Source organism: Xenopus laevis, chromosome 8S, assembly GCF_017654675.1.
Source record: "Xenopus laevis strain J_2021 chromosome 8S, Xenopus_laevis_v10.1, whole genome shotgun sequence".
Lineage (NCBI taxonomy): Eukaryota > Metazoa > Chordata > Amphibia > Anura > Pipidae > Xenopus > Xenopus laevis.
The window spans coordinates 26523770-26549551 of record NC_054386.1 but is presented as its reverse complement, the minus strand read 5'-3'; the positions used below and the strand labels follow the sequence as shown (position 1 = coordinate 26549551).

General features: G+C 43.7%; 2 protein-coding genes across 9 annotated transcripts in view; one reads left to right on the top strand and one right to left on the bottom strand.

Annotated features, from left to right (window-relative positions):
- Positions 1-1613, top strand: LOC121397680 (leucine-rich repeat-containing protein 38-like). The gene is made up of 2 exons (XM_041574834.1): positions 1-649; positions 832-1613. The coding sequence occupies exons 1-2, from the start codon at positions 25-27 to the stop codon at positions 1137-1139; spliced, it is 933 nt and encodes a 310-aa protein (XP_041430768.1). The 5' UTR covers positions 1-24; the 3' UTR covers positions 1140-1613.
- Positions 1614-3733: 2120 nt separating this feature from the next.
- LOC108699855 (glutamate receptor ionotropic, NMDA 1-like) overlaps positions 3734-25782 on the bottom strand; it is a 29254-nt gene continuing 7205 nt past the window's right edge. The window contains exons 4-22 of one of the 8 annotated variants that reach the window (XM_041574584.1): positions 22751-22813; positions 21830-21930; positions 20969-21090; positions 20145-20319; positions 18753-18897; positions 18300-18383; positions 17791-17926; positions 17375-17502; positions 16562-16726; positions 16143-16261; positions 15878-15990; positions 15461-15609; positions 14420-14577; positions 13071-13232; positions 12270-12379; positions 11471-11616; positions 7831-7941; positions 5694-5750; positions 3734-4368 (exon numbers count right to left, since the gene is read on the bottom strand). In XM_041574584.1, coding sequence (XP_041430518.1) covers positions 5694-5750; positions 7831-7941; positions 11471-11616; positions 12270-12379; positions 13071-13232; positions 14420-14577; positions 15461-15609; positions 15878-15990; positions 16143-16261; positions 16562-16726; positions 17375-17502; positions 17791-17926; positions 18300-18383; positions 18753-18897; positions 20145-20319; positions 20969-21090; positions 21830-21930; positions 22751-22813 — 2244 coding nt within the window. In that variant the 3' untranslated portion in view covers positions 3734-4368. The remainder of the gene's footprint in view (positions 4369-5693; positions 5751-7830; positions 7942-11470; positions 11617-12269; positions 12380-13070; positions 13233-14419; positions 14578-15460; positions 15610-15877; positions 15991-16142; positions 16262-16561; positions 16727-17374; positions 17503-17790; positions 17927-18299; positions 18384-18752; positions 18898-20144; positions 20320-20968; positions 21091-21829; positions 21931-22750; positions 22814-25782) is intronic. The other 7 variants (XM_041574585.1, XM_041574586.1, XM_018232485.2 and 4 more) reach the window with 7 other exon arrangements.

The window sequence follows — 25782 nt, the reverse complement described above, 5'->3', positions numbered from 1 at the left end:
TCCAACAACAGGACGCCCCAGCTGATGGGCACAATTGTTGGTTGGGAGGGCCACTGGGCAGTGCTCATGGTTGTGGCTCTGGGGGGTTGCTGGGCACTGGATTGTGCTGCTGGTAGCTGCACTTGCACCCAGGGGAGAGTGGACTGTTCCAGAAAAGGCCTTTACTTCATCCCCAGGAACATGGAGGAAGACTCTCACACTGTGCTTCTGGCCTTCAACCAAATTGGCACCATCTCGGCCGTCTCCCTGCTCAGGTACCGTAACTTACAGCATCTGGATCTGCAGAGCAATCTAATCTCCACTATCCACAACCAAGCCTTCCAGTACCAGCAGAACCTGACCTACCTGGACCTGAGTGGAAACCTGCTGGCCACCATCCATTCAGAGCAGTTTAGGCCTCTCTTCAGGCTGCTCACCTTAAACCTGGGAAGCAACTGGATCTCAGAACTGCCAGATGGTGCTCTGGACTCATTGGCTGCCTTAGATGCCCTCTATTTGCATAATAATGCCCTGACTGACTTAGCTGGCAAACACCTGTCCAAGCTGCCGGCCCTGAGACACCTGCGGCTGGACGGAAATCCGTGGGTCTGTACGTGCCGGATCCAGACTCTGTTGGACTGGATGAAACACAACCCAGAGAAAGTAGAAGGTGAGGCATTAGGGTTGTGTAGGGCAAATGTGCCCTAAATCCCTTTATTTCTCAGCAAAAGTACAGGCAGCAATAGGACAACAGTATGCTTAGATGTTTGGGGGATCAGTCCCCTTAGAATGTCTGAAGGCAGCCTGTGTACAGTATGGCAGTGGCTCACCTTTCCTCGCATTCCCTTACAGAGACGGACAGAACACTGTGTCGATTCCCAGGGTACCTGGACCAGTTCCCACTGCTGGGGATAGCAGGTGAATCCTTCAGGCAGTGCCAGAACCTTTTCTCTCTCTTGGCCCACTTGTATTTGTTGTTTATAGGGAGCCTTCTGTTTATTGGGAGCGTCCTTCTGTGCTTTGTGATTGGCTCCCTGGTGGTTGCTCAGAGACAGTTGCGGCATTGGAGGAGAATGAGGCCCCGTGTGTATAGGAAGAGAATCGTCAACAAGAGAGATGCCATTATATATGGGCACCAACTGCCTGTGTGCAGTACCTAACTTGGGTCAGGAGTAGATCTGCGCTCAGCCTGGTACCATATACTGTAAAATTAAGGCTTGGTCCCAAGAGTGGCCAATTGGGGGGTTCGTTATTGAACCGGTGGACAATCTATTGGGGGGAGCGTTGCTCATAGAGCTCATCAATACAATAGGGATTCAGTGCCTGGTTTCTGGGCCCTCCCCTGGATATGGACATGGCTGGTATTTGTACTCACCAGTCTGGGCTTTCCAAGAGAACACAATGTAGGGAACCAATTGTCTCAGGTTGGGCGGCACCTCTGGAATCATATAAAAATACTCACAGTCACACAGGGGTAGAACAGTGCAGAACAAGAGGCTTACCCCACAATACAGAACCTTCACTCCCAATGTCCTCGTTGGTCTCCATGGCAGCACCATTAGGGCACAGGGAAAGAGAGGGCCCCATAGAGGTACTTCCACCAGAATAATCCTGGGGTTGCATTGTTATTTGTAGACCATTGATTACCTGAAACCCAATAACCACCTACCTGCCCGGGGTTCTACTTTTTATCACCCTCATGTCTTATCATGTCACCGTACCGGCCTCTTGCCCCTGTGATACCAGTTAGACCCTTTTCCCTGTAACCCATAACACATTCCTGGAGGAAGGCAGATCTGAGGAGCAGAAAGTCTTACCAGTGGCCTCAGTACCTCCTGGGACTCTAGCAGCTTGGCACGGAACAGGACAGGCTCTGTCTGTACAGCTGGTGCTCTAGGTCTCACCTCCTGGCCAAACTCAACACTGATCTCCTGGGCAGTACCCCTCACCCTGGTTCTGGCTGGATGCTGCTGCAGCAGGGGTTCCTTTATAACCTCTGATGGTCTCACTGGATCCTCCTGTTTTTCTAGATGACCTCTGGAGCTCTATCCCTATCGGTTTCTGCCTTGCTTGTAACTGGGCTACATGATGTCACAGGCAGAACAGGGGGAAGGGTTCCCATTCTTACCAACCCCACCAACAGACAACAGATTACAGAACTGCATATAACATATGGGATTTTTTTTATTGTCTCCATTCTCCCTCCTCCCTGCCTTTCCCCGCCTTCTCCCCTCCCCATACTCCCTCTGCCCCCACCTTCTCCCTCTCCCCTCCCCTCCCCATACTCCCTATGTCCCGCCTTCTCGCCTCCCCATACTTCCTACATCCTGCCTTCTCCCCTCCCCATAACCCCTCCATCCCGCCTTCTCCCCTCCCCATACTCTCTCCGCCCAGCCTTCTCCCCTCCCCTTACTCTCTCCGCTCTGCCTTCTCCCCTCCCCATACTGCCTCCGCCCTGCCTTCTCCCCTCCCAATACTCCCTCCTCCCCGCCTTCTCCCCTCCCCATACTGCCTCCGCCCTGCCTTCTCCCCTCCCCATACTCCCTCTGCCCCGCCTTCTCAACTCCCCTCCCCATTCTCCCTCTGCCCCGCCTCCTCCCTTTCTCTCTTCCCCACCATCAGCAGAGCAATCACTAATGCACAAGGAATTTATTTGGAAATACATTTATTTTAGAAATATTCTCTCGCTGTTTCCTGCCAGGTATGAAAATTACTCTCATTAGAATCAAGTATGTTCTGTACAAGCTAGGGATGCGCCAAATCCACTATTTGGGATTTCCTTGGTAAAAGATTCGCCGAAAACCGAATCAAAATCCGAATTTGCATATGCAAATTAGGGGCAGAAAGGGAAAAAGTGGAAAAAATTCTTAGTTTGTGACAAAAAATCATGTGATTTCCATACCTGCACCTAATTTACATATGCAAATTAGGATTCGGTTCTGCCAGGCACAAGTATTCCGAACCGAATCTTGGATTTGGTGCATAACTAGTACAAGCAATACAAATGGATCAGAGCAATATATATGTATGAAATGGAATGAATGGCTCCGCCTCTTTTTTTACACCACATACATCACAGAGAACCTTGTCTGCACTGTCCCTATTACACTATAGACTCTGGGTCAGTACCTTCTGGGCCCATAGGGTACTAATGGCAGTGACATGTTTATGGGTCAGTCTGTCCTGGGCACATAGTGTTCTAATGGCAATTTGCAGGTTTTGGTTTAGTCCAGACTTAAGAGAAGGGAAACTGATGGTTACTCTCATTTTGGTAACAACTTTACTAGTAAAAAAGACAAACACACAAAGATCTGCCTGAAATACTTACCAGTAACCAGGGCTCTTTGCCCATGGGCTGTTCTCCTCCTTCTGTGTTGTGTCAGGGGCTGAGCTTACAAATACCTGTAAGGGGTTGTTTAACTCTCACAGGTTTATGGTTGCACTTTGGGAGCAGGACAGGGTTAAATATGTCATGTTTAGTTAGAGGCAGGACCTTTCTCTGGTTAATATAGACAAATGCAACTGGGACACCACCTCCCTGGCAGGACAGTGGGAAGAGAGCAGCCTTTGAGCAGGAATATAATCCCATACCATAAACTCCCACCTTACACTCTAACAGATGGGGTGAGCCAGTTCATCTGATCCAGTCATAATGAACCCTGTCCAATTGCCAATATATTGTGTCCCACGGAGAGTCGAACAATACAGACTTATACAAAGAATAAATAGGATTTATATATACGCTCACATGAGATGGTTAGGAGATGTATTTATCAGCTGCATTGATATCTATGTACAACATATATGATATATATATATGAGAAGACTTTATATACAGCATTTTACAGAGGCAAATAAGAAATATATTATCCATGCAATGAGCAGAACCACAATCCTTTGCAGGCAAGAGCCCCCACACTGTGCACAAAGGATTATATGAGCTACAAACAGAACCGACGGGAAATACAAAAGTCTCTTTTTTCCAAGCAGTCTGAGGTTTCTGGGGAATAAAATATATATATAGAGGTTATTTTCAGGGGGCAGTTTACTTGGTGCCGGGCAGTCTCCCAATGCGTTGGCATTTTGCAGTCAGTGGTGCCGGTGTCCCAATAAAATCCAGTTTGGAGGTGCAGGCAGTGCCAGTCCCAGTTCCTTACCAGTTGGTACAATGGGTGCGGCTCGTGCCAGGTCCTTACTAATAGGGTGCAATCATTGTCTGTTGGTGAGTTTAGACCACAGTGCTAACAGAAGGGTCGGACAGATTTAGCTGCCCCGTGATATCGGTTGGGTGGTATTGCTGTAAAATACAAATACACAGAGAGGAAACATGAGGCACAACTGGGGCGCTGGTGGGTTTCAGCTCCTGTTCTGTTCTGCAGAATTTTATGTCTGTAAAATGACAACAAGTTGGGCCAGTTATAGAGGCAGGCGAGGGCCGGGTGCCCAATGGCAACACACATTTTGCTTTATACAGGTAGGACAAAACATGGCATTCAGGTGCCACTGGGCCGGCTCCGACCTCACAACAGTTTTCTGGCTCATTGGTAACTACAGACACCTACACGGTAACGGCACAAATATAGAAGTGATAAGGATAAGCACAGGGACAAAGGTTGCTGAATGACTGGCGGTTGTGGGGGTGAGGAATACGTAGTCACACACCATAGTCACACACCAGTGGTCCCTAAACCTTGTGCCCTACTGGGAACCAAAACAAAGAACATGAATGCTGCCCCCCCCCCAGGCTTCTGTACAGAGACACACACACACATAAACCAAGGGGTGCCAGTTACACTGACTGATGCTACACACGTGCCTGATAAAGCGGGAACGTTATATACATCCAACAATAAGAGGCCAAACAGCTCTATAAGCAGGGCCCCCCCTGTACTGATATGTGAGCCCCCCACTATTAGCTTTGTCATCTCTCCATCCCCAGCAAGCCCTGCTCACACACACCTTACACTGGCACTAGGGCACAGAGCTCATTGTGCTGATAGATGGATGCCGTGTTGTGCCATATACAATGCCTGCCCTGTACACAACAAAGCCTCTATAGAGAAACATCACAGGCCTGTTCCTGGTAGAATGTACCAGATACAAAGCCACTGTGAAGGGGCAACTTTAACAAACGGCCCAGGCTCAGCTAATGCCGGGCACAATAAGCCAACGGCTGCAACATCCCTTGTTGGCTTGCCAAAGACACAGGGGGCCTCAACTGAACCAACTGTCCTGGGACAAAGGGCTTCACAACTGCTTTGTAAAGTGCAAATCATTCACCTTTTGCTTCTATATCATCTCCCTACAAACTCTCATATATAAACATATACACTATATGCCCCCCCCTGTTCAACCATGGGAAAGAGAGCAGCCCAGGAGCAGAAGAATCAGAATTCTGTACCTGGGTAAGTATTGGGGGGAGATTGGATTCACTTACCCAGGGGGATGTTCCTGTCTGACCATGGAAAAAAGATCAGGCACTACAGGTTCTACTGAGGACTAACACCTTTATCACTAAGCAAACCTTGAAGCCTAAAGCTCTCACTGGAAGCAGGTAAATAATAATAATATTAAACAGGGCCCAACTGAGGCATCAGAATAGAATGGAGCTAGTAGACAATAAGCAAAAAAAGTTCACTTATTCTTTACAATGTGGTCATAGAAGTGACAGAAAAGCTATGAACGATTAACAACAGTTAAACCACCACATTTACCTAATATAAAGTCCGCCCTCGCGCTTCTCTTGTAATGTCTGTTCTTAATAACTCGACCTATAAAATCAGTGTCAGCAAATATACATTTATTCAATGTATGAAAGGCCACCAAGTTTCCTATTACAATGTCCCTTTGTCTATAAGGAGGGGATGGCAAGACTAGAAGGGGGCACCATGTGTGCAGGGGGGACTCACATGTGTGGGAATGAGGGGGCAATTTACTTTCCTGTAATGAAGAGAATAGATTGTGCCTATATAATGAGGATCATGTGACACTGAACCTTCTATGTGTAAATGAGAGTGTATGTGAATTAGTGTGCCTATAGTAATAAGCCCAAATGGGCTCTCTGTAATTACTTAAAGGGATACTGTCATGGGGAAAAAACTTTTTTTCAAAATGAATCAGTTAATAGTGCTGCTCCAGCAGAATTCTGCGCTGAAATCCATTTCTCAAAAGAGCAAACAGATTTTTTTATATTTAATTTTAAAATCTGACATGGGGCTAGACATTTTGTCAATTTCCCAGCTGCCCCAAGTCATGTGACGTGTGCCTGCACTTCAGGTGAGAAATGCTTTTTGGCAGGCTGCTGTTTTTCCTTCTCAATGTATCTGAATGTGTCTCAGTGGGACATGGGTTTTTACTATTGAGTGTTGTTCTTAGATCTACCAGGCAGCTGTTATCTTGTGTTAGGAAGCTGTTATCTGGTTACCTTCCCATTGTTCTTTTGTTAGGCTGCTGGGGGAAAAAGGGAGGGGGGATGATATCACTCTAACTTGCAGTACAGCAGTAAAGAGTGATTGAAGTTTATCAGAGCACAAGTCACATGACTTGGTGCAGCTGGGAAATTGACAATATGTCTAGCCCCATGTCAGATTTCAAAATTGAATATAAAAAAATCTGTTTGCTCTTTTGAGAAATGGATTTCAATGTAGAATTCTGCTGGAGCAGCACTATTAACTGATTCATTTTGAAAAAAATTTTTTTTCCCATGACAGTATCCCTTTAAGCCTTGAAGATGTTTCAATAGCCATCCGACCGGCTCTCTAAATTCCCAATTCTGACTAGTGAAACATCTTCAAGTTAAAAGAAAATGCAGAGAGTGCATTTAATTGGACTTATTACTATAGATATGCCTGAGAACCTTCACAGACATATATGTGAATTAGTGTTTCAATATGATATATATACTGTATATATATATATATGTGTGTGTGTTTGTATGAAGTAGAGGATCCTCATGAGAGAAGAACAATATGTATAATGTATAATAGTCTGGATGTGCATCACACGTCCCTATCCCCAGTCCCTCTAGAACACATAGTTATATTGTAGCACTGTATAGAAATATATATATGTATATAGCACATACTCACACACTGAAGTACACACTGGAAACCAACTAGTAACATGAATTCTGACATTTCTTTTGTAAGGAAAAAAGGTTCAGATTTTGAGAAAAGCAATTGTTTTTGGCAATTGGAAATGATGGAATCAGTTACTTTATGGGGGTTGGATTTATGACTTTTAGGGGAGGGGGTGGGAGGACCTTCAGAAAAGTGCCATCATAACAAACAGAAAATACAAGTACGTGTAACGCAAACATGACTCTTAGTGAGGTGAAACGTGGCCAAATTAAAATTCCGTGTGTCCCCTGAGGCAAACAACAAGGAACGACAAAACATTCAAAAGGAAACACAAAAAGGAGGGGGGTTTAGTATAAAAAGTTGGCACCAGTAGGAAAAAAAATATCTTTTTTTTTTAAAAAAAAAGAGAGAATTTTGCTGCTTCTTAAAGAGACAAAAAGGACAGTTTGGCTGGTTGGCCCTTGGTGGAGACCAGTAGGTAAGATCTAGGTACATTAGATGACCAACTGACTGACTGTTGACGAACATGAGGCCATGGAATGCTGCGTGTACATGTGCAGCTTCTGAACGGGCATTTGGCAGTCAATGGGATGGCAGAAGATAGGAAAAAAAGAGAAAGAGAGGATGAAAGAGAGAGAGAGAGAGAAAAGGTACAGAGTACAGAGAGACAGAGAGAGGGGAATGAGACTGAGCAATGATAGAGTAGGAAGAGCAAGCCAAAGAGAGAGAGAGAGAGAGAGATAGAGAGGGCTGAAATTCTTCTTCCTCTTACCGTGTCTTTGGAGGACCTACGTCTCTTGAAGCTGGAGGCCAGGGTGGAGGTGATGGACCTAAAAGAGGCTTTCTTTTTAGGGTCAGGTTCTGCTCTACCACTTTTTCTATCCTAAAATGAATATGTATAAGCAATTAGATCTCTAATGGGCCTCTCTTTCAGCCTATACGTTATAAGCTGGGGGAAAGCCTGTCCTCCATACCTAAGTAACACTAAGGCCTTCTCCCTGCCTGAGGCTGGGCTTATTAAAGACATGGTCACCATATGGATATTAGATTCGGGCATTATTTAGGGACTGAGGAGGTTCCTCTACATTTCTGAGTCAGCCACCTGGGAAGATAAAGAGGTGGCAGGTCTCTATGCCTCTCTGCCATATTGTTAAGTTCAGCTATGCCTTGGAATGGAAGCATCATTAGTGCATATGTAGGTCCATCCAAGGCTCCTGTGCACTGTGGGTTCTACATCTGATTTTTACTAGTCAAGTACAGTGCTGGTGGGATGAGATAAAGTGACCAAGCAAAGCAGCTCTAAGCCAGGAGAGCATAAGTCTGTCTATTTAGTAGGTTAGTTAGGGGTTAGGGTGGACGGCTAAAGGATCTGTATGCTGGATTCTGGGTCATAAGAAAGATAGAAGACTGCATTAGAAAGCGGCCATTTATGAGAATTCTGTAAAAAATGTATTCAAAAATTTCAATGGTGCATTGGTTGAAAGCGTCAATTTTTCCAAAGCAAAAAATAAAATGGCAAAAGAAAGAATCAAGCAAATGCTATCGCTTACTGACATGGTAACTAAAATGGCATGATACTGGGATGTGGGGGGAGAAAATAAATGGGGTTTGTTCTGTTATACCAATGGGTGATATAACAAAAATTTATTCCACTGGTGAGGGGCACCACAGATGGGATAAATTTTGAGGTTCCTTTCTGATATACATGCACATACGGGGTGGGGGGTATAAGCAGGGTGGATGCAATGAAATGGCTTTTACTTATTTGCTTTATCCACGTTTGATCCCAAAGCCAAATTTTCATGGAAATTCATCTTTTTCACTTGCTTCCCTTCTGCTAATGGAGTTTTTTTTTTTTTTCTGATTCTGAAATCTGGGGGGGGGTCTCAGATTGTAAAATTGTTGCCCATGGGAGACCTGTTAGGCGGCCGGCATGGAAGGGCGGCAAGTGAAAATTGCGGTGCTGCTGCTGCAGTCCAGTGCTGTGTGCAGACTTCTCCCTGGCGGAAGTGAGGGGGAGAGACCAGACATCGTGTGTCGCCTGCAAGTCGCTTCTTACAACCACCATATTGCATTTATTCACTTTGCACTCAGCCATTAGATTTCCAAAAACTCAGAGTTAAGGCTCCAGTGCAACTGGGACGTGTGCATAAGTCTAACACTACAGACAGCTCCAGGCGCTATTTCTAACGGTTATGGAGAAGAATAAATCAAATGATCCTAATTATGACTTTCAGCCCCACTGTGCCATAAAGAGGCAGAATCTCTGCAAGCCTGTGGAAGCCCCATTCATGTAAAGGCAAACAGATGAGCAGCTCTTGTTCTGTAACTATAATTAAATGGAGGAACATTCTGCCCAAACACTCATCTTTACTGGAAGTAGCTATTTCATATTAACATCCATTACACCTTGCACTGGGTGGCTTGTGCCGAGGAATATACTCTGATGAGATACAATTATATCATGTGTGTAGGGTATCAATTCCATTTGGGAGATCTGCCCCTTTAAGTAACAGCAGCAGCTGAGTGAGTCCTGTTATACACAGATCAATGTCTCCATCTCCCAAGTCTGCAGGACCTGACAGGCCAAGCACTCGCACCACATTGCTTGAGAATCAGTATTGGAAATGAAGATTTGCAACCACACTTTTTTCTCTTTAGTTAAACAAATCCCCAAGAGTAAGTTTTTGAAATAAATAAATTAAAAAAAAACGCTACTTGCAACATGGTAAAAAAAAATCAGCTACAAGAGCAACACGGGTTCATAACTTGGCGTCTGCCGGCCGACGTGGCCACCAGGAATGGATGTGCGAGAATGTGCGGCAGTCGAGGGATTTAGAGAGCGCTTTATAATGCCGTGTGATTGGATGCAAGCTACAAACCCATGTGGCTGCTGTAGGCATTTTTTCTTAAAGTGCAGTCCAATGGCACATCGATGGAAATGACTCAGATTACTGAATTGATGTTCCCAGGCTGCAAAGGAAAGGCTTCGTTAATCAGCACATTAATGACTGGAAATAGAGAGATTCCAACACAAGGAGCAGGGAGTGTCGCTACTAAAGCTGCAGTATTATTGCCTTGTGTGACTATGGAGAGCGACACAACAGCTCCCAACACAAACCCATACACAGCAAATGAACACACCATTCTCTTTATATGGCTCAGCCACAGCAGCAGGCACTCTAACATAAATAGGTTCCTTCCCCTTCAATCAAAAGAGTCCCAGCAACACGTTATAGTGTGGCAAGAGCTTGGGGAGTCTGTATGACAATCAATCAGTAGCCACATGCTTCCGGTCTTAATGTGTTTCTTTTACTCAGCCCCTCAGTTCTCTCTATCTTTGGCTGAGGTGATCAGAAATAGATCTCTATGGCAACTCCTACTGACTGAATGTGCAATGTCCACAAGACCCTTTAAAAATGTACTGTCCCTTTAATACAGGGGTATCCTGCCCCACCAATGCTGAGAATGATAGAAATAACCAAAAGCAAAACAGTGAATGAAGACAGGAGGGCTGGCACCAGGAGTTATGGCTCTGCTCAAGCTGATTGGCTGATCTCACACAAACCAACAGGAATGTCCTGTGCCATTGTTAAAGGGGAGGTGTAGCCTCCTCATGCCCTGGGCAGAGGTTCAAGTTATATTACTCAGTAGTGAGGATAACACAAGGGTGACATCTGATAATACTGCAGCTTTGTGGTTTCATTTGTTTCATGTTAAAGGAACAGTAACACCAAAAAATAAAAGTATTTTAAAGCAATGAAACTATCATGTACTGCTGCCCTGCACTGGTAAAACTGATCTGTTTGCTTCAGAAACACTACTATAGTTCATATAAACAATCTGCTGTGTAGCAATGGCGGGAATTGAAAAAAAGGCTATATGGCACAGGTTAAATAGTGGATAACAGATAACACCTTTATGTTCTACAGAGCTTATCTGCTGTGTATCCTGAGCCTTTTCTCCTTTGAATGGCTGCCCCCATTGCTACACAGCAGCTTATTTATATAAACTATAGTAGTGTTTTTTGAAGCAAACAAAGCAGTTTTACCAGTGCAGGGCAACACTGCATTATATTTGTATTACTTTAAAACAATCAAATTTTTTGATGTTATTGTTCCTTTAAATAGGTAACAGAATGGGAGAGAAATGTGCCGCGTCGGTGTCAGAAGGAGTGTCCATACTGCTCGCTCCACTCTGCCAGTGACAGGGCCGTGAGACTGAAGTTAGAGGAATGGTGATTATACACTGTTACGTGGTGGCACCTGGGAGTCACAGTGAAATGGAAGGAGAGGATGGAAACCCCACGACATCCAATAATCCAGTTAAAAGAAGGCTTATCTGCTCTTTGAAAGGAAACACCAACACTTGTCGGGGAATGGCTCTAAAACACTTGGTTTTTTTTCTCATACCTGCAGGTTTTTTCTCCACACGTTCACAGCAGCAAAGGCCAACTGCATCTGCTTCCTGCGGGCATCCTTGTGCCGCTTGTAGGCGATTTCAATGAATATCAAAAAGATTCCGGCAACAATGCCCCCAGCGACCAGCATGAAGACCCCTACAATGGAAGTCAGAGAAATAGACAGTTGTGTTTATATCTAAGGGTGATCCGTGGGCCATGGGCAGGCGACTGAGCAAACGTGACCGCCTTTGGCACTAATGAAAAGGAGAGCATTCTCTACCCACATCTGAGTCAGAAACAAGTCCCACCCACTTTAGGGCAAAAGTAACAAAAGCAGCTCGGGAGATGGAAATGAATCAGAACTCTGCACCTAAGTAAGTACCAGAGTGAGACTGGGTTTAATATAGGGATGCACCGAATCCAGGAATCGGTTCGGGATTCGGCCAGGATTCTGCCTTTTTCAGCAGGATTCGGATTTGGCCAGATCCTTCTGCTCAGCTGAACTGAATCCAACCCCTAATTTGCATATGCAAATTAAGGGTGGGGACAGAAATTGCGTGACTTTTTGTCACAAAACAAGGAAGTAAAAAATGTTTTCCCCTTTACACCCCTAATTGGCATATTGCAAATTGGGATTCTGATAGATTCTTTCGCAAAGGATTCAGGGGTTTGGCTGAATCCAAAATAGTGGATTCGGTGCGTCCCTAGTTTAATATGCCAGACAAGGCTTTCTAGTGGGCAAATGAAGTTCCACTCTACCATAGCGACAATTTGTAGCTGTATATTTAGGGTTTACCCATATCACATACCCGCCATGTTCTCAAAGGTCAGTGTGGCTGGGGCATTGCTGCGGGAATCACACTCCTGATACCTGACCCAGGTCTTATCCAGCTCTTCCATAAAGCCGTTTTCATGTGACCTGCAAACACCAAAACTACATTAGGAGGGGTACCGTCTCCGCTTTAAGCAGGGTCATACTGGCCTAACAGACAATATCATGGCCGGCCCAAGCCAAGAAGAATTCCCATCATCCCTTTCTCATTCCCACTGTAGGGCTATATGATCTATAGTGATTAGTTTTGAAAATGTGCCTTGTCAGACAGATTCTCTGGGGGGCCCTAGCAAGCCTAGCCCAAAACTGAACATCAGAATATTTAATTTACTGCAGCAGTCTCATTTCAAAGGAGAGCTACTGTTATGTTACCAATCGTGCTGTCCGGTAGCTAGTGGCACACTTCAATGGATCAACAGAGCACGAGTATCTAACAAAGCTCTTCATGACATTATGTTGGGCCAACTGGTTTCCTTTTATAGGAACAACAGGGCTGCCAAAACATAAGCATTGTCACCTGGAAGTTTAACCATTATCATATATGATTATGACTATTATGACTATGCCGTGTAACCAGATTAAAGCCATGAGCCTCACTGATGAGATAAGCCACAGGCCAGGCCCGGACTGGCAATCTGTGAGTTCTGGCAAATGCCAGAGGGGCTGCTGTAAGAAAGTGACTATTAAGTGGGCTGGTGGGGGATGTTTGGGCCTCTGTGTACTAGGAATGCCCAGGCCTATTTTGAATCCCAGTCCAATCCTGCCACAGGCTACTTACTTGAGGATGTTTAGAGAGACATTCTGTTTCCAGGGGCTGTCTTTTCTCATGCCGATGCCAAATCCAGAGCGGAAGAACAATTCACCGGTGGTAACAAGGTCACACTTCTGAGAGGCCTCAAACTCAAGCACAGCCGAGTCCCATATAAACGCATGCAGTTTGCTGAGAGGCAAGAGGACAGGGACAATGGCCAATGGTCACTCTCGAAATGGCACAGATCTCATCATTTGGGGCACCCACAAGTGTAATGTGACTTAAGCTGTAGTTATCACTAGGGGGCAGCAGCACTCTGCACATCCCATAAAGGAAAGCCACCAAACTAGTTCAGAGCAGTGCCAACTGTGCTTTGTTACAGCTCATATGTTGTGCCCACATGCAGGGCAGCCGTCAGGGGGGGACGGGGGGGAGAGTTGTAGGTGGCCCGAGGGTAAGGGGGGCCCGGCCACGCCACACTTACTTGATTAGCCAGGCCCCCCATCTTTCTGAGAGCTGCTGACTTTGGGAAGGCATGGATTTTCTTTTAATTTGGGGGGGGCTTGGCCACCAATATTTTTTAATGGGGGGGAGGGCTTGGCCACAAATGTTTTTTTATGGGGGGCCCTGACCACCAATATCTTTTTATTTTTTATTAACATGTGGGAATTCTATATTTTTTTTGTTTTTTTTCTGTGTGATGGGGGGCGTACCTGTGGGGTGGGGAGGGCGGACCTGTAGGTGGGGCTTGCGGTGGGCGCAGCCCAGGGGGCCCAGGAAATGTTGTCGTATGGGGCCCTGCGATTTCTGATGGCGGTCCTGCCCACATGGCAGAGAACCTTGCAAAACACAACAATTCTGTACCTGGCTGTGAACTTATTGGCTTCTTTAACTGTATCAATAAAACATTAATGCAGTAGCCTGATAACATAAAGCCAGAGGAAGCCTGCAATTCTAGACAATTAATTGCTCATTGCATTCGTATAGAAAATGCTTTTCATGACTTTATGAGTGAATGGTACAACTGGGGCAACTCACATATCACTTTCCTTTAAAGTCCAGAGTAAACAAGCACTGCTCATGGGTTTATGTTTGTACAAGGAAAGTAAGAAAATGTCACTTTAACATGTCATGTTTCTCTGATTGATGGAAGGAGATTATTTGTTTAACAGAGGGGGCAACTTATGCTCCCTATTCTTTATTTTGCTCAATGCTCCCTCATGTAGTCCCAACACTTCGCTCTTGCTTTATGGCTGACAGGGCCCTATAGATATTGATTGTTTTCCTCTATCAAGGGATAGAATGGTAACACAAATGTTAAGATATTCTAGATATTCTGTAAATCTAGAATAAATATGACAGGTGCTGACACTTACTTATCACGTACGGCTTGTATGGCTTCCGCTGCACTCTCGTAGTTGTGCTTTTCCATGTGTCTGTACATGGTACTGAGTTCTACTTGTCTCCGGAAATAAATGTCCACAGAGCTTTGCTTGACGGTGGCGTAAATAAACTTGTCACTGGGATTGCGCAGCTGCATGTGGAGACAGTAAGTACGTTTTTGCCCCAGAAGCTACACGAAATCTCAACCAAGCTTAATGGACGTGCACCCAAGCCATGAGGCTCAGTGAGATTTCATCATTAATTCAGATAACATATTTATCAGGCAGGAAAGCAGGTAGGCCCACCTCTGGCAATTTGAGGGTTGAAGGGGCAGAAGTAAAAGCTACAAATAAGAAGGAAGAGTCTTGCAGTAAAAACATGACTCAGCAGATGGGGCACCCTGTCCCCTTATGTTCAAACTTGATGTATTGTGTGAGTGCTTGTTTGAAAGGATGTCATCTCCCAAGCAGCAGCAGGACACAATGGGCCCATACACTAATGACATGTCTGGGTAAATGTCATTGGGCTTTGGGCTGAGGACAGTCAGGAATGGTTACTGTGCTTGTGTATATGTCAGACCAATCACACACCTATATCAATGAGAGTGAAAGGCTAAAGGTATCACTATGCACAACATAGCAACCTGCCTCAGGCATGAATTCCATGCACATTACCCATCTAGAAACTACCTGACTTTATGTGACCCCAGTGTGTGCAATTCCCCACCTAGTGACACCACTGCATTTATTTTGTCTAGGTGTGGCCAATACATCCTTTCAGTCACTGGCAATCATTTTGCTTGTTTGATTGTCAAACACTATATCAGTGCTTGATACAGCCTATCAACTAGGAATTCATTTGTTCAGGGACATATACTGGAAGACAAAAAGGGGATAAGAACAACTAATCAAACCAGATCAATCACACCCGAAAGAAGCTGCTTTTAGGAACTGCCAATGGATTCTGCCTCTAGTGGAATACAGACATGTATAATGAACCAATCGGAGAAGAGTAGGCACAAATATCCTACTTACCCGGGGATCATTAATCCCAGTTATCCTTTCCTCTGGCCTGTCCAACACCAGGAAGGCAGCCAGGTTAGCAGTGTAGGAGGCTACAATAATCATAGCAAATCCAGCCCAGACCATGCCAAGAATTCGGGCAGAAAAACTCCTGGGAGCCCCTAGAAAAAGCCACACAGAGCCTCAGTTGCTGCACAGCCCTATGGGACATGTAGGTGTGAGGCTTGCCTTAAGGAGATTTGTTGGAAAGGGTTTGGAGAAAAGAGGCATTTCACTATAGGTCGCAGAGTGTGACTTCAGTGACAAAAATGAACACCATGAAGGTGCTAGCTTGTGCAACCCACAAATTGATTGTCAGTTCTTAAGAACAGACACTAGCATTGCTGGGATGCCACTATAACTTGTTTGTTTCCTAAAACATAACCTCACCTTCTCCAATACCAGAGTTCAAGAGGACCCCCCAGGAAAACCACATGGCTGAAGACAGTGTCAAAGCATCTTCCTCTTCCTCTTCACTGTTTACTTTGAAACGTCCAAACGGACTGAAAGAGAATGCTCCCATTATACATACGGTACATTGCCAAAATTTAAAAGGGAAAAAAAAAGAACCTTTTATGGCAAACCAGTCTGTGCCTATCAGTATGGTTGCCAATCAGTAGAGGAAGAGAGTAAGTGAATAGTCCAGCACTCTGACCTGAATCGATCCAGTAGATATAACATCACCGCCACCACATGCACTGAGAGTCCAACTAGAAGCCAGAGAGTACTCTGAAACGGCTGCATGAAGGAGTCCAGAGTGCTCCTTGGGATTTCCTGAGAAGAGACAAATCACCTTTATCCTGTATGCAAAACCCCTCTAGTTGGGGAGAGGTCAGTCTGCACTGCTGCTCATTACTACACTAAGTTGATGAAAAGGGGGTCAGTGTTGGAAAGCCATCTCTAAGAAATGTAGGGCCCTGTTCAGGTGTGATATTTTGGCCCTCTCTGGGTTAGAGAACAGCAAACAGCAGGTAAGTCTCTACATACTGAAAGGTAAATGCAGAGATTGAATTCATAGTTCTCACCAGACTTGACTCTAGATGCCCAACCTGAAGGTCTATCACAGGACTGTACCTTTTTCACAAGTATAGTGAGTCCTTGGTACTTGAATGGCTTGGAGAACTCGATGTACTGAGCACGTTCATTATTAATAGTGAGTGGTGCCACTATCATGTCTGCTTGGCCGCTCAGTAACTCTCCCATCATGCCGTTCCACTCCTTTTTATTGCTGTTATTGACCTGCAGGAGGGAAAGGATTAGGGGTTTATGCTTTTTGCACTCTCTATCCTTGTTACGTTGTGTGCAGCTTGATCCACAGATGATGTTTGTATGAGCTTAATACAAGCTGATTAGGGGCTTAACGCACTTCTAAAACATAGAGCCCATATTTGTTACGGTATCTAGCCTGCAATCATCAAGCAAATAATAATCCAGTAACGGAAGGGAAGGCCTGAATAGTTACCATCAGGGCCGTAACTACAGAGGAAGCAGGGGGCCCAGGAAGTATAGGGGGCCCCGTGTCGCCCAAATAATAAAAGGACAAGCGCTGGATATGCTGGGGGCCCTAAACTTAATTTGCTGTGGGGCCCAGTAACTGGTAACTAGTTACTAGTAATTAGTTATTCCACTGCTTATCATTTTCCTTAAGCTTACAACCTTATGAATATGGCCTATTTAGGCCTGTCCCACTGCACTGCTTTGTTAGCAAACCACCCACTGGTATTTGACCTAAAGGCCCCCCATTTCCTTTAACATCACAAGTAATGCATTCTGACACTCAATGGGCTTATTTCTAAATCAAAGCATGATAATCCTGACACACTTCAGCCAGCCTGAAGGCTCAATGTGCTGGGTGTGAATGGCTTGCTGGGGATAAGCAATACTTACCCGCTCCTGAGTACCAAATTTACCATCAGCTACCAAGTGAACCTCATAGGTGAAATTCATCTCTCTAGCAAGTTTGATAAGCAGGTCAATACAAAAGCCATAACAGCAATGTGGTATAGTTGGACGACCTGCAGCAGAGGACAGAGGTTTAGAAGGGCTAAGAACAGATATATACAGGCATAACTGACAAGCACAGTCAGGATTTCCTCAATAAGTTTGCTTATAGTCTATACAGAGAGATACCATAAAACTATGGCAGCATAGTTTTCCCATGTTCTAAGCATGTACAGCAGGAACAGCCCCCTAAGTTTGCTCATAGTCTGTACAGAGAGATACTATAAAACGATGGCAGCATAGGTTTCAGTAAAAGCAGTTCCCTATCCCAAGGTCCAGTCACAAAGAATTGTCTCCCATACCTGGAATGGTATCATTGGGACCATTACAAATAACTTTTTTGATAGGATCTCCATTGATGGTGTATTCTTCCCTGCATGTTCCATCAATCATTGTGGGCCTCACATATACAAAAGGTTCTTGGTGAATGGTAACTATCTGTGGATGGAAGGAATACACAAGGCAATATTTAAAGTTAAGGGACATCATGATTGCTTTCATTATAATCAAATATATTTCAATCGTGTATGAAACATTTCTCTATAGATTTCCAGATTAAGAGCCATCACAATCCTTATCCTGCATCATGTCATAGTGACTTGTCAGCTTTAGTGATCCCACTTAGTTACAATGTTGTACAAGGAGTTACCATTGATAAAATTCTGTGGCCTGCAGGGATCTCCTGTAACTGTCTCAGTGGGTTACTATGCTGTACCTTTAATAAAGGTCACCCAGTGGGCTGTCATTATTCACTGCAGCACTTATATCTACACAAACACTCCGGGATATTCAGGGATTTCCTAATTCGTACCTTCAGCCTGGTGGACATTTGATAGCCTTGCGGCCTCTCTGTCTCCCCGCCGGGCCAAATGATCTTTCTGTCATTCTGTATAACCTGCAGGAAGCACAAAGTCCAAGTCAGTCAAACAGCAACGCGTTATGCCATTCACAATGGTTAGGAAGAATTTGTGAGGGCTTTAAATTAACTTTTAGAACAGCGATATTGCAAGACAAATTGTAATTGATGCTCTGTTTTGGTTCTGCAGCTCTCAAGCTTGGATTTGTCATGTCAATTCTCAGTTATTGTCTGGCACTGCCACCCTTTTGTGCATTAATTGCATTGTTTGCCATACTGCCTTATGTGTCATGGCCCCTACATAACATAACAGCCACAACAATACTACTAAAGCTGCTGCAATACATTTTATACTCTATATTGTTTGTTTTATTGTGCAAATTACACCAGTGATCAAACAGGACTTACGTGGCTGCCATTGAAGATCCCAACCTGAACTAAATTGCGGTTCTGCAGGTTCATTATACTGTAATTGGCAAATTTCCTGTCTCCATCCTCATTGAACTCAATTCTCCCTGTTACCCCATCAGGGTATTTTGAAGACATAAGAACCCTGGAATGGAATTAAAAGCAAAATGCACAGTTAGTTCTGAAGACAGCATTGGTTTATCTTAAATGCCATCTAATGTCCCATGTTGCTTAGCAGTAATGCAGCTTGGCATCGCCTATTTTCTTTGATATAGGTGTGAACATTACACTTTCGAAACAATCTATTTGGTCTAGGTGATACTATCTTACAATTGAAGAAGAGGCCTGGGTGCTTCCCACCCCATTACAATTTATAGTACATGCACCTGTATTCACCAAGAATATGGCTCCCGTGTGCAAGTGTGTTTGGGGCAATTCCAGTTGTCTATAATGGAGAGTGAATGGAGACAATGGCCAAAAACTTGCAGATCTCCTGGTATGACCTAAGCTTGAGATTGTACTTCTCTCTGTACAATGGAAATATCTCTCTATACAATGGCAACATCTTTCTGCCTGCAATGGCCCAATAAAACATCTACTGCTTCAGAAAGAACATCTGGAGCCTTCAATTCTGATGACACATCCAAATAAAGAACAGATTGTCACCACATCATTACATATGAGATAAAGGGACCTCCTAGGTAGCCTTCTCACAAATGGGTTAATGGACTAGTCTTACCAGTATAGATATACCCTGTCACATAGGGATATATCAGGCCTGGGGAGGAGAACACTCATCCCTTCTCACGGTTTAGATTTTATCTGCAGGAATGCAATATTCCTGACCCAGATATCAAACTGCCCGTGAGCCAAACAATAGTGCAGTAGCAACGTTTTAGCCTCTCTTTAGGCACCAGTCACAGGCTTAAATACTTGATTTTTGAAGTTCCCCCTTGCCTCTGGCTGTTTCTTTTCAACAGTATTACGAATATCCAGAAATATCAGTGCTTACAATATTTTATATATATATATATATATATATATATATATGAAACAGATCATTAGCTCCAATGTTTGGGGGTGCAGGAGTATAGAGGGGCCAGTGGGGTTCCTGACTGATGTACAATATCAATATATGTGTGGGATACAGATTATTTATCCTTAAATTTGTGGGCCCCAAAAACATAGGATTCCTGCCATACAGTTATTCCAATCCCAAGTAAGTACAATGTTTGGCACAGCAGATACAATGAAACACTGTGGAAGCAGATTTTTATTTGTAAAACCAGAGTTGCAAGCACTGCATCCACCATGATTTGCAGCATGGATCAATTTGTTAAAGACTTACTGCCACATTTATCAGTGGCTACAAAGTGACAGCTGAGTGAGCACCTTTTGAACAGAGGTCCAGTCTTCCATATATTAGTGTTTCCAACGCAGCCCCTTGGAGGGTCAGTAATATTTTCCATTTCAAACAATTCGTGTATTGCCTGAGCCGCCACAGCCACTGCGTCACTTATATGCGCCGATTCATTCTTTCCATTGATGAGCTGGAGTCCAATAATTCCTAAGGAATAAGAGAGAAAATAATAGGGGCCTCTAGTAAAAGGCTCAAAATCCCCCTTTGCTTCTGATGAAGTGACACAATGGTCACGAAACGCGTCGAGCACACATCCCCTGCCCGCTTGTGATTTTAAAACGATGTTTAATAAAGTATTCACACTTTTAATACGCTGGTTTCAACTTATCCGGTGGAGTCCGTTTCGAATTTCTTGAATTGTCAAAATTCCCCTTTCCCTTTTTTCAACCTTCCAGTCTGTCCATATTACCTGCTTTTCTTATGTATTAAGTCTTTAATTCTCAGAGTTAACATGCAATTTAAAGTGCACACGTACCATAACATTAAGCCTACAGTATTTGCATGAATCCTACTCCCCTGGTGGGTAAGTGAAAGCAATCTTCTCTACTGCCTATTTGTGGATTGAACCCTGCCTACAGGTAAGGATGGGATAGGCTTAGCCAAAAAAACAAGGCTCTTGTTGTTCTGTGCAGTGAATTCTGAAGGAAAGATGGGCACACAACATAGCAGCTGTGGATGTTCTGTGCTGAAGAGGACCAGTTGTGTTAAAGAAATAAGGTAAGAAATAGGTCATTCTGCACCATTGGCTCATTTTGAGCGACTAATGAAATGGAAGCTCATGAAGAACATTCAGTACCATCAGGCGCATATCTCAAGGCACTTCCGGATATCTCCCTCTCTCCCACCAACCAGACATAACCAGCGCCAGTCATGTCCAGCATTGCTGCCGATTTGTACACTGTCGTGGCATCATCCTCACTGCAATATAAAAACACACAACTGTGTATCAGTGTAAATGCTGCATTGCAGTTGGTCACATATTTGCAGATATTTACTTGCACAGAACAAAGCCTGAATACCAGAAAAGTCTAAGACAAGAAGGAAACCTATTTGCAGTCTTTGTTCCACAACTTTCTCCACAGATCTCATGATGTTTCTAGATCAGTTTTCTAGACCATAAAAGATGTGCATCTTCTTTCTGGTGTTCATGCAAGTAGTGTCTCTGCTATATGGAAACATTTTGTAATCCCCAAATCCCATTTCACTTGAGAAAAATTTCCACCCTATTAAGGATTTCTACTGCTTAAAGCTAATTCTGGCCATTGGACTTGTGCCCAGCAACTTCCCTCAATAAATAAGGGAATATAAAACGAGAAACCTTTTGTTTTGGACAGGTCACATCTACATGGAGGAGCCTGTAAGAGCTTCCGCACCCATTTCCCCCTGCTCTTACCTTGTGATACATGAAACACTGACATTCCACATTGTTAAGTAAGAAAACAGGAAGAGAAACATTTATTACACATGTAGAAAAGAATAACAAACATAACATAACTTGCACTCAAGTTTCCCTTTAGACGTGAGGCTGAAAAGAAAGTTTAATAATAACCACTGTCTCCACAAAAGGTTCACTTCTGTGCCACTAAATGGCACCTCTGTGCAGAGAGGTCAGTAATGCCATACAATGGCATGGGGATTCACAATGGAACCAATTTACCTGGCAGAGAGGATGATGACTCTGGCTTCCAGTTCCTTGGCCTCAAGCAGAAGGGCAGTCAAATTTTTGGTTCCGGGTTCAAACTGCAGGACTTTGTCTGCCTGTGATCAGTGTAAGCAAATGGCATTAGCACATGCATGAAACATGGCGCTGAGAGAGTGAGCCATGCTTTTGTAAGAAAAGAAGGTTACACAGTTTCTTACACAAAATGTGACATTTTCTAGGTTCAGTATTTTGCGTTTCTCTTTTTCTCCGTTTTATCTCTCTGATTTTGCACTCTGCATGCAAACTGAAGTCCATCAAGGCTCAAAAAAATGAAAGAAAGAAAAAAAACACGTGCATTTTTATTATAGATAGTAGAAAAAAAACTCTGGGAATGCAATTAAAAATTCCTCTTCCCAAAATGAAAAAAAAACCCAAAGAGAAAAATCAGAAATGAAAAGAAGAAAGAAAAGAGCTTTTATTCCGAGGTTTTACCTTGGAGAATAAGAGTGATCATTATCATTATCTGACACAATAATTACATCTTCTTTTAAACAAATGAAATTAAAAAAAAGAACAAAAAAAGAAAAAAGGCTTGCAGGTTAATTCATTGGCTCACATGCATTCCTGCCTAAACAGTAGCTGCTGGAGGGCACCAACTCAATTCACTGCAATGACTGCTGGCCCTCCAGCAACAGGGGTATAAAGAACTTATTGCCAGGAGGACTGAATAATAACTTACATTCTTCCTTTCTTTGGCAAATCCATTACCGGATTGCACACAAAAAATATTAGGTTGCTACGGCAGACGGTCATGGACCACCCAATTTAGGTGGGGGCATTTATTTGATTTATTTTTTTGTTTTTGGGGTGTCTGTGGCTAGCTGTCATTGGCTAGTTAGATTCGGTGGGCTACGTGCATTTTCCATGCATATATACCTTGGGTCCACGCTTGTTGTCATAGGAAAGTTGGTCGAGGTTCTCATAGTTCCTTTTTTTACTCTGATGAATAATGTGCACAGAGAAAATATGTAGACACAGAAGAATATTATAAACAGTTGAAAATGGTGTGTAGTAAAGCAATCCAACATCCACCTCCTCTCTCCAACTCTGCTAAAGGGTCTTAATAACTCTGGAGCTTGCAAAAAACGATATGATCACATGTTAGTGAATGTACCTGGAGAAGTCAGTGTTTATGGAGAAAAGCACAGATGTCTTTACTGGGATCAGTAATGGAAGCCTCTGTTTATTCACCTGGAAAGCACATTCTATGAACCTCTTTCTACAAATAGTCATATTGCTGGCAGCTGGAGCCATGATAGAGATCTTTATTTCATTTCTACGTTTATACTGGTCACTGTGGGAAGGAACTAGTTACTGGGCTGTTACTGGGCTAGAAGCTGCCATGATGCTTCCCTTGCAGAGTACAGTAGGAGGGCATTATTTATTGTATGCACAGAACAACAGCTTTGTGTATATATACTTAGACATATTGGTAGAAGCTGCAATCTTGCTTCAGGGTGTCTATGTATGAGAGAGTGCATTCATGTGCAATGATATTTAAAAGGAAAGCTCCCTTTGCTAAGAAGACAGGGTTCTAGAAACATGAAATTCTACTCTATAAGCTGAACTAATGTGCAGTCCTCTCAGCAGTCTATTTGGCAAATGGGCATGTGCCTGACACCAATCTAGTGTCAGTGAGTATGTTCAAGTGTCATGTGGAGTTAATAATATGGAACTCACTCACTCACTGCCGAGCCAATACATGTAAAAGGGCCCAGACTGCATTGTTGTACTGCTATAATGTCTACTGATTCCTCCTCAACTCAAAACTTACATAAAGGAAAGTGCATGAAACGTGCAGATCAGAGTGCAACCCGACTGTATAAAGCCAGGCTCCTTGTCCTGTGTCACTCTCCTACACCTGAATCTTATTGATAAGAAGTATGCACAATGTACCCTTCAGGCCTTTCTCTCATATATATATATATATATATATATATATATATATATATATATATATATATATATATATATATATATATATACTGGGGTAATAATAAGGTGCAACAGCTCCACTAAAATCTACCCATTCTGGATTGTTAGTTGTGTATTTAGTGTATTCAAACTCAATAACCTATTAGAAAGCACAGGCAACACAGAAATAGTGAGCACAGCTGTGTGATTCTATCAAACATTCTTCTTGGCCTAGAGAACATGGGAATCATTACATACATATATTATGAACCATAACATGGGGCCATGGGATTCAAGCCTTCTGAAACAAACTTCCATTCCCCAACACTTATCATCAGCCTTTGACTGGCCAATCAGGGATCACTATCAGAACAGGAGTATTGCCTTTAAACAAACAGCTGGAGAAATCCTCTCTGCCCAGTGCCCCAATGAAAGCATTGGGCTAATATGAACACTCATCAGAGGGCGATATCTCAACTGAACTCCCAGAATGCCAAGTAAATGAATAATCAGGGTACTGTGTGGGCTGCCTGTCCCTGGAAGAGTTGCAATGACCTTGTTTCACTGTTCTGAGAGGCAGGAAAAATTTACATTCTCAGGAAAAGAGGGGGATTTTCTACAAAAGTGGCTCTTACACCATCTTTTATATTTTACACTAGGAAATTACTGTAATTTTGTTTATGAAGCATTGCTGTTTATGTAAGCATATTTACTGCTTATAACCCAACTAGGGTTGCCTGGCCAGTATTTTACCGGCCTGACCTGTAAAACTTATGCTTGACCCCAATGTTATTAATAGGGAAAAAAATCGAAATATACAGGAAGGCCCGTATTTTTTTTCCAAAAAAGGTGGCAACCCTAAACCCAGCCCATGTATATATGTGTGTTTTTTTTTATTGCATATAAAGGTCCCAGACTTGTTTTCGATAATTCACTGAGCAGTCACTAACAAAATGTGCTACTCTGAGCTTGTAAAACAGTACAGAGGTTGTGCTATATCAGTGCTGTAAACGCTATCTGCTAAGCTGGGCAGGCTCACTTTCAGTCCATGATATCAACAGCACAGATTGACTGATTACTTGACTGCTCACTGGCTGGAGTGTCAGGAAGGCTTGGAAGTAGTGCAGCCAAGTTTCTAAACTGAGAGAGTATCAACCACCACTTGAGACCAGCTAGTGAGATGTCACCAGGCATGAGATCAATAAAAAAGCCTGAAATGGCAATGTCACAGACCAATAGGCAAATGAGCCTGCCCAGCATGCTTGATCGGAAGCTATTTGTACTAAAAGCAGATTTCGGTGTGGGTGTGGCCAAATAGTGTTGAGATGTAAATGAAGCTGCATTGTGATGTAGAGAATCAGTCTTTTTGGCCACTTATTATGTTATTATCTATTGTGTTGCCTGTAGTTTCAGGAAAATGATAAATATGGTTTATAAAATACAGGGATCAGGCAAAATACAAAACCAAACATATGCTGCCAAGCATCAGAACATGCTGGGAGTTATATTTTGGGCCCCTGTAACATTCCTATAAGTGTCTGTGCATGCCATTACAGGGCAAAGGGTCTGAGGTGGTCCCAGCAGCAGTCTTCAAGCCCACTGGTTGTTTTTGATCAGCGCCCAGTTGAGTTTTGTGTGCACAGTGCATCAGCCCGGGAAGCTGTTTAAAGCCAGGCAGCCATCGGTCTCAAAGCATGGACATGTAAGCAAAAGCAGTGCTTAGCATGGATTCATGGGCATGGGAACCAGGATGTGGAGGTGGAAGCACACAGAGCTTGCCAGAGACGTTGCACTGTACCAGAGAGAGCTAAAAGCCACTTGATCAGCTTCTATTTGTCCAGTGGCTTGCTGTACTTGTATGACAGAAGTTAGCAAAGTGGGGGCCCCAGACTTTGCTGGGTTACTGGAAACCCCTGAGACAAAGCAAAAAGCTATGCAAAGCAGGCACAGCCAGCCTGCGACTGTCCAACTGCTGCTGAACTGCAGAACTGTGG

Bases quoted from the DNA above. Each gene is read 5' to 3' on its own strand.
- LOC121397680 (XM_041574834.1), top strand. From the start codon at position 25: ATGGGCACAATTGTTGGTTGGGAGGGCCACTGGGCAGTGCTCATGGTT. The intron at 650-831 runs GTGAGGCATTAG...ATTCCCTTACAG, and splicing joins CAACCCAGAGAAAGTAGAAG to AGACGGACAGAACACTGTGT.